Here is a 12,120-nt window from a genome sequence, read left to right on the forward strand (position 1 = left end):
TCCATCAGCGTTACAACGTTGACGAGACCTTAATTACACTTCGAAGTACGATTAAGGTAGCGTTTGCATTCAAATACCAGTTGAGGCCTCGTCGTGTTTCGAACTACGGCGAGCCCCCAAGGAACATTCTAACGTAGTCGAGGCCCTAAACGTACTTTGATGTGTAGTGAAGGTTTTTGGGTCTCGTCCTTGCAAATCTTTGATTTAGAGTTTTTAGGGTTCTTCTTCCTTCTTATTTAAGTTTGATTTGTTATGTGAGTTTCTACTTGTGGTGCTTGCATTGTGTGAGTTGTGTGGGGATCCCAATGTGTTGGTGGTGGTCCCATTGTGATAGCAATGGTCCCGATGGGTTGTTGGTGGTCGTTGTCGTGTTTTGGTTCATGGGAGGAGAAGCTTGAAGCCATTGTTCGAGGCAAGTAAAAAGCTCAATTGTGGAACACCCTTAACTTACATTCGAGTTATTGTTAAGGGTTCGTCGATGTTTGAACGCTGGTTAAGGAGCACCTTAATTCGAAATATGATGAAACCTTAGTCAAAGTTCAAATGTCAGTTAAGGGTCCATCGCATTTCGAATTATGTGTGAACCTTAACAGCCATTCGAACATTAGTAAAGGTTTCACCGACGTTCGAATGCCAATTAAGAATATCGCGTGATTCGAAATACAATGAATGACCTTCTGATTTTTTTTTTTTAAATTTACTTTATATTTTTTTTTATTTAGTTATGTTTGAGTTTGTTTTTACTCTTGTTTATTTAATTATGTGAGTTTGTTTTTATTTAATTTATAATATTTCTTTTATTTAATTAATTTTAGTATTTGTTTAATAGTTAATTTATGATATGTTAATATTTTATATTTATTGTTTTAATTTTAATATTTTATTATTTTTTAATTTATGATATGTTAATTATTTTTTTATATTTTATTATTTATTATTTAATTTTAAACTTTTGAAATTTTATTATTGTTGTAATATAGTTATTTATTTATTATTTACTTTTGAATATATTTTTTTAAAATTTATGTATTAGATAATTTTGTATTTATTAGTTCACTTTTATGCATGTTTATGTTTTTGAGTTGTATTTAATTTTTAATAACTTTTTTGTCTTTTATTTAGTATCTAGTTTATAATATATTTTTTTATTTTTTTATTAGTCAATTTTGTTTTACGTCTTAATCTTTTTAACTTTTGATATTTTGTAATTATTATTTAAATTTTAAAGTTTTTTATTATATGTTATTTGTTAGTTAATTTGTAATATGTAATTTTAGCATTTAATTTAATTTGGAATATGGTAATTTTTTTAATTATAAGATCTGACATAGCAACTGGTGAAGCTCGAAGAAACACATTCATTTTGTTAGGTTATGAAGGAGTGGAAAGTATAGGAAGTATAAACCAAATGTTCAACCTAGTGTATTCGACCAAAGAAAATGTGACTGCCCATTTAGGTTGATGGGTAAACCCTATTCCAAAGGAGAAGTTTGGGTTTAAAAAGCTTATTTGTGGCTATCACAAATATCAATTAATAGAGACTTTGGTTGGTCTTCCTTTTTCTTGATGGATACCACGTACAATACAAACAAATATCGTCTCTCTTTGCTTGAGATAGTTGGGGTCACATCAATTGATTTGACATTTTCAACCACCTTTGCATAGTTTTCAAGTGAAGCCAAAATAATTTCACTTAGGCGTTGGAAAGGTTCAAAGGATTATTTATTACATCAGAGGGTGGTCCAACATTGTTGTCACTGATAGAGACCTTGCTTTGATAAATTCCCTTGGTAATGTATTTCTCAACACTTATCAGATGCTTTCTACGTTCCACATTATGAAAAATGTCAAAGCGAAATGCAAGATGTTAGCAGATTCAATTGAGGCATGAGAAATCTTGATGGAAGTGTTGCAAAATGTGATGAACTATGAGGAACAGTTGATGTTTGGTGCTTATGTTGATCATGTACAACATGTCTCTACTGCATGGCCTCTACTTTTGAATATATGAACCATACTTGGATCGTTTTGTTGGAAAACAGGTTGGCTTCGTTTCAACACCAAGAGCGAGGAGGGGGATGAATTGTGAGGTTTCAAAATCAAAGTCTTTTTAAAACCTTTTTGACACAATTTCTTGAATCGCAAGTAACGAAAAATTAAGTGTAGCAGAACATTAAAGTAGACTACGCAATTAACAGAGCCGACTGAATGTAAAAGAGTAGGGATAGAGAATTCAAACGCAGATTTTTATATTGGTTCGGCCCAATGCCTACATCCAGTGTCCTTCCAATCCCAGGAAGCAAATGCACTATAATGGTCAAGGTTTTTACAACAAGGCTTTTACAGAGACCTCCACGTCAAAAATAAAAAACACCTCTCTAACCCTCTAACCAAAATATAGGCAATACACACAGCAAGATCTGCAGCAAGTGTCCAGAATCCACGAACAATCTGCATCTGCAACCCACTTTGAACAATCTGCAATCTGCAACCCACTTTGAACAATCCTCAAAGTGTCGAAACTTCACGAGTCTACCCCATGTAATCACAACCAAGGTTATCAAACTCGCGAGTTTAAGTACACTCGTGAAAGTCGAGTAAACTCCACTCGTAAACTCAACTCGTAAACTCGTAAACTCGTAAAAGTTTACTTCAGATGAAAAATGCTATATAAATAATATCTTAATTCAAACAAGTCTACAAAATTATATAACTTTAAATATATAAAATTTATAGATATATTGTTCATAAAAAGAAATATTGTAAAACATAAATACTTGGATTATTGTCATTAATTTTGATGCATTTCATTAAATATATAATAAAAAAAGACCAAACAACCTTGTTTTTCTTAATTTTTCTTCCCTTTCAAGCTCGTAGAATCACTCCAAACTCGCGATTCTACACGATCCTACCGTTTCACAATTAATTCTACCGAGTTAACTCGGAAGCCATGTCTGGAAACGTAAGCTCGTAAGAGTTTAAGGGTTAACTCGAGAGTTTGATAACCATGATCACAACAGGTACAACAGTCACAATCTTTACAAAGATTAAGAGAAATCTTGATCAGCAAGCAAGCACTGCAATGTGCAGAGATTGATCAACCAGTAAGCACAATAGAATTCTCCTTCAGAACCTCTTCAAAGAATGATCTCCACGGTCTTCTTAATGAGTTCTTAGAGCACTAAATCACAGAGAATCAATCTGAAACAAAATATGAAAATGTCAGTTCTTCCAAAAGTTCTCTGAATAATTCAGGTCTCGTCTATTTATAGATTTCTATAAATCAGACGCTCCTGTAGTCGACTAAGCTACTAATAGAGTTGACTGTCCTCTAACAGTAATAACAGTTAAGTCAAAGTAGTAGCTATCAATTCAAACAAGTTAATTTCACATTCAATACAGTTGACCCTCATTCAATGCTTAACTAACATTTGAAAATATAGCCCTTACTGTTCACAAGCATAACAAAATCTCAAATAAAACTACTAACAAAGTCGAATGCAATGCGCACACAATCGACTTTGACACATCTGCACATTTTGAAATTTTTTTCAATGTAAAATCTCACATAGTAATGTATTTGAAAATCTGTGCAAAGTCTTTAGTCTTAATCAAATCAATTAATAATGAAGTCGACTTAGGACTTGCAGATTTGTCACACAATATAAGGTCATCAAAGTGCATGTGGTTTTCCTTTTCCAAAACATATGAAATGCAATCACCACAGATGTAACATATATTAGAACAGTGAATATGCATTCATATATTAAGATCAACACAAAACATGTTCAATAAGATATCAATCAATAAGCAACAGAACATGTAATACATAACAAGACATGTGTTATTAATAATGTGTTGTCATCATAAAAAACCAGAGTGAATAAAGCACTGTGAGATTAAGGTTAGCTAAACCAGTGCTTCCCTTATCAACAATCTCAACACATTCCATGAAAGGCATACTTTCTTAAGGCGTGGACCAATAGAGTGATGCATCTAGGCAACACTACGATGAACATGTAATTCTTATTCTAAATGTTTGTACTTATTAATGTTATATTTCTTCTCATAGCGTTAATATCTTTTGTAACAAGGTTGAGTCTGTGCACTGGAGCCTCAAGAGATTATTGGGGTCCAGTTTGGGAGACCTATGCTCGTATTAGGATGTTATGCATAATGTCATTTTCCTACAACATAAAAAGATCAAGGTGTCCTTTGAAAAAAGTCTTAACCTCTTGAGTGACACTTATAAAGGAATCAAATATAAAAGACTTGTTGGACATGTTTTAGGATATGGTCTAGGACTTATTGCTGATGAAGTTGAGCGAGTGAATCAAATAGGTTTGGACAGTGGTCATTGTGGATGCGTTCTATGATCAACTTACGAGCTACCATGTGCTTTTGAATTAGCATGATATGAGCCTGGCATAATTCTTCTGCATGAAATTCATGCTATGTGGATGATAAGTGCATATTTATGCCCTTATTTAGCCTTTAATATTGGATTCTTAATTGGTTTGTGTACTTTAATAGAATATTTTAATTAGGATTTTAATTAGGATTTTCTTAATAGAATATTTTAATAGATTAATTTCTTAATTGGTTTGTGTACTTTAAAGTACTTTGTATACTTTAAAGTTGAAGGACTAAATTGTACCTTAGTTTAAAAGAGGGACTAAAACCAAAATCGCCCCAAAGTATAGGGACTAAAAACATATTTAACCCATAATAATTAATTAATTTTCATACAACTCCTAAATACTTTTACACATAACATTAGACCATAATTAAATATGTACTGTTATAAAATATTAAAATAAAAATAAAAGGTATTTTTATTTTATCTAGATCTTCCCTTCAGTTTATACAAAAACTTTAGTCATTGCAAAAGATGATTAATTTCAATTGCATTCCACTTAAGCTAATAATGATCTCACTACTTAATTATTAATTGCAACTGAAATTGTGACAACCAAAATCACTGAAAAACTATAAAACTCATCCCACCACTTACAAAGCTACTTATCCACATTCTTGATATTGTAATTATTTACTGCAAAATAAACTAATATAAAATAAAATTAGTGAAACTAAAAACATGCTTTCTAGCCGCTTCAAATTATGAAGTACTCATTTTCTTGAAATTATGAAAATTGAGCTTCATTAAAAACTACGTCATTTCCTTTCTCTTCTAACCGGTTGGATTGACATCAAAAGGATCTATCTTTTACTGGTAGGATCACAATTCAATCATTAAAGTCCTACCATTGTTTTTCTTCTTCCTTTTAATATTTCATCAAAAGTAAAAGATGAAATCAAAATAACTAAGAAGGACATTTATATGGGGATGAGGACATAGTTCTAGGAAAATTGCATGGGTAAATTGTTAGCATTTATTCTAATTATAGAAGTTGGGATTATATGTATAAATCTAAAGAAGAAGTTGGCCTAGGAATTAGATATTTAGAAGCTAACATAGCTTTATTAGGAAAATGAAAATGGTGTTTGGAAAAAGATTCATAGCTTGTAGAATGGTACATCTTGGAGTCAAGGTATGGTTCTTAGAAAAGCTTAAATCCTACAAACAAAAATATTTATGAATCCTTGTAGTGGATAGACTAAAGGAAAGTACATGGGAAGGGACAAAGAGAAAATTAGTTTGATATTAATGTTTCTTGGTTTAGGGGAAATAAGATCTTGTTTGGGGAAGATAGTGTTGGGATAAACTTAAATTTTAGAGATTTATTATTTTATTAGGTTTGGGTATAGTAATATTTGGTTTGGTTTGATTTGATAGAGATAAAAGAGGAATGTGTAGTTATGATTTTGTGTTTGTTAGGTAAAATATTATTTTATGATAGAATAAGGAGATTTTATTTTTAGGTAAGTTGATATTTTATTGTCAGTTTTTTTTTTTTTTTGTAATGGTTGCCAAAGTTTAATGAAAATAACCCACAATGAATTGAAGAGTAAAATTATTTGTGTGGGTCACGTTATGAGTGTGCAAGGGAGATTTTCCCAACAGTGGTATCAGAACTGATTGTTTGGTTGGGAATGCTTCCGTTGAAGGGGGAATGAGTAAAAGAAAAAGAAAAAAAAAAGGAGAGTCAAATACCCAGAGAGCGGGAAGAGTCGTGTTTGAAAAAAAGAGTAAAAAGGAAAGAAGAAAGAAAAGAGAAAAAAAGAGTAAGGGAGGGCTAATCTTGCAATCAGTGTTTTACAGGAAATGGTAACGCGTACAGGCAATGGTAACGCGTACGGGAAATGGTAATGCGTACGGGCAATGGTAACGTGTACGGGCAATGGTAACGTGTACGGGTAATGGTAACGTGTACGGGTAACGATAACGTGTACAGGAAACGGTAACGCGTACAGGAAACGGTAACGTGTACAGGAAATGGTAACGCGTACAGGAAACGGTAACGTGTACAGGAAACGCGGTAATGCGTTCAAGGGAGAACTGTGTTAAGCAAGATCGGCTTCAAACTCTGAGAAACGGAGAAGTTCAGAACACTCAAGATCGTAGAGAATGAAGAGAGAAGAATGAAGTTGATATTTTATTGTCAATTTTTTTTATTTGTAATTGGCCCAAGACCCAATTTGGACCTATTTAAAGGTTGCCAAAGTTTAATGAAAATAACCCACAATAGATTGAAGAGTAAAATTATTTGTGTGGATCACATTATAAGTGTGCAAAGGAGATTTTCCCAACAGATAGATGACTTAATAAGGTCTCTCTTGTAGAGAAGTATCCAAGGTTGTATGCAAATTCTCTTTCCAAGGACAAAACAATAGGGGATATGGGTTTTTCCAACAACGAATATTAGTTATCCAAATCTAATAAAGTATTACATATTTACCTTAATATCATTCTCAATTGCAAAGTCAAAATTTCTATTATTGTAAGTTGAAATGCAAGTTTTACGCATACTTATTTCCTCATAATACAACATGTGAGAGATGCTCTTTGGATTATTACATTTGCATTTATATGAATAAAATTAGAAACATATAATGTAAGCATTACTACAAAATAGGTTTTTTAAGTTCATTTTATAATAAATTTAGATTTTTTAGACTTAAATTTTAAGTCTGAAACTTAAATTTTAAGTCTTTTATTGACTAACAAATTTAAAATTTAAATATGTTATTGTTCAATAGACTTAGATCTTTATATAATTATAAATATAAATGGAAGAAAATTTAAGTTTATTGTGACCATAACATATTTAGATTTGCTATTTTTTAATTTTATTTGTTTAATCATTAAACCAAAACCTGAAATACAATAAATTTTCCAGAACAAAATATATATTTCTAATTGTTCAATTCAAGTACATAATAAAGAGTTCCAAAATCAAAATAAACAATAAGATGTCTAACCTAAAATTTGTAGTCTAGAAAAAAATATAAATTAAACTTTTAAGTATAAACGTAACCTAAAGAAAACTTAAACAACACCTAATCAAAATCTAATCTCCATGTTGGAGAAGACAACTTTCCCATTCATGTGTTATTTCGGCAATGATCTCCTTGAATACTGGTGATAGATCATTGAACACCTAAAACAAACAATGTTATTATGTAATGGTGTACTTAAAATCGTAGAATTCATACACTAATTATAAGTGTTTACAGTTGTCCGGTTATCATATATTTCTGCCTAGATGATTGCTTTAATCTAGTACATCACGTAATACCCACATTCCCATGAATTAACCTATCTATTATACTCTAATAAAAAAACAAAAGATGAACCATGTCAAATGTGTGAAAAACGTATATTTTAACAAGAAAAGTAGTTTGTCAATCATTTAATAAGAAAAAGTAGTCGGCCAATCTACAATTAATTATTATGCAAATTTTAAATTTGATTTTGTTGTATATAGTGCATGGAACATGGATATTTGAAAGTACAGTGCAATCTTTCCAATGATCTTATCAAAATTACATGGAAATCTAAAGGAAAATGATATGCACTAAATTCAATTGTCTTTCACTTTACCTAATAATTAATAATAAATTAATTGCTTTTCTTTTCTTTATCCCACTTTTCCTTTTCGCTTTAGAATGAAATGTATCGATTTTTCTTTTCCACTATTGCCATAATTAATCTTTATATATTGAATCTCATGTACCACTTTACACTTGATTTGCTTCATTCGTCTATAATTTGATATTTATGAACTATTTAAGTAGACCTAGACTTGACTCATCACTCATCGAAACATCTTCTTCTCTTCATATTCTCACACTTTGTTTTGACATATATTTGTTTTTATGAAGTGCACGTTAAGGTTTATAGAGATAAAACTACAAAAACACTTTGAGAGCATTCAAAGGATCCAAATTCTCCATAGAAGGGGAACTACACCATTTGTGTGAGTACTTTATATCAAAGAATATATTTATTATAGAATATAGGCTAAAGAAACAAATAGACAATGATCAACCTGCAATGCCTCTAAGCATTCCATGGTATATGTATCTTTCTTCTGAAACTTCTTTCTTCTTATCATTCCTATTCCATATTATATAATACTCATCTTCTAAATGTCTACTCCAACCACCAACCATTTCACTTTCCAATAAAACCTATTATTTAAAACAAAATACGCACACCTTTCAGACTATAAAAAAAATTAGTTCATTATAATTGTTATAGTCGGTGGAAGAATGTTGTTGTCACCGGAAGAATCTTCTTGTCGCTGGAAGAATGTTGTTGTTGTTGTTGGTTATTAAGGCTAGGAGTGAAAAGGTTGAAAAATGATTTTTTTAAGAGTTTAGAAAGTGAAAGTAAAAACGTGAATCTATTTGAAGTAGGTTAAAACACAATTTTAAGTGTTACAAAATATACAAATGTAAAATTATTAAATTAAGTATGTTAAAAAGATAAGAAATATAAAAATAACACATTTTTAGTCGGTTAGAAAAGTAAAATATGTAAAAATATATCTAATTTAAATATGTTAGTTAACAATAAATTTTAATAACTAATTTTTATTTATCAAACATACACCGCACATTTTTAAAATTCTTTTTTAAGAGACTTAAATTATATTATTATGCATATTATTTTTTGTCATCTTATGCATATAAATGTTTTTGGTTGGAACACCACATTTATTCCATTAATACATTTTTTATTGCTGATAAGAAAAAGTTGTAAGGTTATATAAAACTTTCATTAACGTTAACCCACATAACATTGAGGTGGATGGTGAAAGGTGGGCAAGGATGGAGTTGGTGAGGTTCTAACAAAGGAAAAACTAGTATGTTTTGAAGAGTCCAAGAGGGATAAGATGTTTTGATAATTTTTTTTTTATAATTTTTTACAACAGGATACGTGTTATTATTTTATTGGTTTGTTTGAATTTATGTTTAAAAAAATATTTGAAACGAATTCATCATGACAAAAAGTTGTAAAAAAAATTGTTAAGAGAATTTTTTCCTAAAAGGATTTAAGGTCTTCTTCTGAGCGTGGTACTGGTTTAGCAGTAGGGTAGGACTTGCTTATTCTTTTCGAATAGTGTATAAAACATGAAAATTAGTATATAATTTTATTTGTCACGAAAACAAATAGCAATATAATTGTGGTTGAGTATCACTTTTCAAAATAATTCTTAATTAAAAATAAAAGTTATCAAATAAAATTAGACAAAAATCAACATTTTGGTGTATGGCCATGTAAACAAGTTAATTTATACTTCTATATTATTATACAGAGAAGATTCATCCTTTTTGTGTCCATATTATTTTTCCAATTTTATTCTTTCAGTCTACATTGTTTTCCAATTTTACTCTTCAAACGACAGCTTTTAAATTTAAGCATTTTTTTATTTAAACATTTTTTAAATTTAAATATTTCATAAAATAAATATATAAAATTTATCTACTATATAAATAAATCAATATATAATCAAATTATAAATATTACTTATATTTATTTTTATAATTATAATTTTATTATTTTTTGTTATTATAAAAAAAATAACACACGCACATACTATAATACCTATGAAAGAAAATAAATGTTAATCAGAAGATTCATACTTCGGAATATGCTTATGATTTATTATCATATATTAATCATTAAAAAGTTAATTATTTATTTTTAAACAAGTCCTTTCTGTGTCTATTGAAATAAATACGGAAAGTAGTACCGAATATTATGAGAAGAAACTGTCAATAAAAATTTCACACATAAAAAATTTGGTAACGCTGACTTTCTTCTTCCTAAGTACACGTTTAAAATTTTTTAGGTTAATTTAATATTATTTTTATTTACTTTTTACTTTCTTTTTTTTAAATAGGTTTAAATCTCTCCCTAAGTTATAAGTGGATGTTCAGTTAGTCTCCGTTTTTTAAAATGTAAATCTTTGGTCCCTAAGTTATAAAAAATGTATCAAATGAATCCTTTTTTGACTTGAAATACTGTCTTTGGTTGTTTCTTAACAACTGCTACATGTTTAGATTGCTCTGATTTGTTTCTTAATAATTACAGCACTTTAGATTGCTCTTTGTACTTTGAGTATGAACATAAAAAAAGGACTCATTTGATACATTTTTTATAACTTAGGAATCAAAGGTTTATATTTTTAAAAGCGGAGACTAAACTGAACATTCGCTCATAACTTAGAGACCAAAAAGAGGTTTAAACCTTTAAAATAATACAAAAATTTATATTTTTATAACTATTTTACTTTTTATAGTCTGTATTAATCGAATGTAACAATGTATCATTGGACTAGACTTAGTCATTGTTTAGTTGTATGAATATAAAGTTACCGTACGTGAAAATAAAAAATTGAATTTGAGATTTTATCCCACGAGAATGTAATAAATGGAAAGATTAAAGGAAAAGATAAAGGAAAATTTTTGAAAGATTTAGATTAGAAAAAATGGTTCATAGAAGTGACATTGAAGGCATAAATAAAACTTTGATGTTCTTGAGAACCAACCATCTGCACTAATCCAATGATCGAATGAAGATATAGAACCATGCCCAACACATTGTCCCAAGTTATAAAGTGCAACGCCAACTACGAAAGTAGCTTAGAAGGCAAAGAAGCCAGCAGCAGCAACGGTGGCAACGAGGGCAGCAGAGATTTGACGAGCGGCGGCACCATTGGCAATGTCGGCGGGGTCGGCCTCCGGTGAGAAGGCGTCAAAGGGTGCGGGTTCAGGTGCATAGAGCTCGATGGGGTTGCTGCCTGGAGCTGGTGGGGTTGCGACTTTAGTCTCATCGGATGATGGGGAAGGTGAAGGAGGAGAGGAGAGAGAAGAGTGGGTTGATGGGGCGGGAGATGATTTTGGTGATGGAGATGATGCTGGTGATGAAGATGATTTTGGTGATGGAGATGATGCTGGTGATGAAGATGCTTTTGGTGATGGAGATGGAGATGACTTTGGTGATGAAGATGGTGATGATGAAGATGATTTTGGTGATGGAGATGATTTTGGTGAATGAGATGGTGATTTTGGAGATGATTTTGGTGATGCAGATGATTCTGGAGATGCAGATGGAGCCTCTTCAGCCATGGCAATGCCACTTATGGCAACAAAAACAAGGGCAAGAACAACAAGTTGACGAGCCATTTTTGGTTTTTTTTTTTGGGATTTTAATGTATTATTTGTTCTTGCGTAGGGGGATTCTTATTGTGTAAGAGCAGTTGTTCTTCTCTATCAGAAGAGGTAGAGAAAAACTGCTGCAAGTAAGAATGAGTATTGAGTTTGCATGGGAGGGTTATTTAAAGGGAGTTTTGATGGTTGAGAGAAGTTTTAGGGATGTATTTGAGATTAATTTTTGTGTGGTTGGGAGAAAATGGAGGGAGAAAAAAAATAAAGGAAAGAAAAGATTCAGTTTTTAGACCTTATTTTAAGCTAACCTCTTAGAAACTATGTTAAAAAGATGGAGTTAATCGGGGAAGAGGTTATTTTTGGTTGAACAATTCATCGATAAAACAAGAAAAATACTCACATTCTACGGATCATCTCGGCTAGGTCATATTCTTAGAAATATGCTTAGTTTAATATAATAAAACATATATTTTCATGTCGTTATTCATTAAAAAGAACTCTTTTCTACCTATTTTTTTAGTGAAATATTATATTATA

General features: G+C 30.6%; 1 protein-coding gene across 1 annotated transcript; it reads right to left on the reverse strand.

The window, feature by feature from the left end:
- Nucleotides 1-11,058: 11,058 nt before the first annotated feature.
- LOC106757863 (classical arabinogalactan protein 6-like) lies at nucleotides 11,059-11,601 on the reverse strand. Its single transcript, XM_014640699.1, has one exon. The coding sequence runs from the start codon at nucleotides 11,599-11,601 to the stop codon at nucleotides 11,059-11,061; it is 543 nt and encodes a 180-aa protein (XP_014496185.1).
- Nucleotides 11,602-12,120: the final 519 nt, after the last annotated feature.

The sequence above is a fragment of the Vigna radiata genome, chromosome 1 (assembly GCF_000741045.1).
Source record: "Vigna radiata var. radiata cultivar VC1973A chromosome 1, Vradiata_ver6, whole genome shotgun sequence".
In the NCBI taxonomy this organism is placed as follows: domain Eukaryota; kingdom Viridiplantae; phylum Streptophyta; class Magnoliopsida; order Fabales; family Fabaceae; genus Vigna; species Vigna radiata.

What these genes read in the sequence shown, in the direction of transcription:
- LOC106757863 (XM_014640699.1), bottom strand. Translation starts at nt 11,601, where the DNA reads ATGGCTCGTCAACTTGTTGTTCTTGCCCTTGTTTTTGTTGCCATAAGT.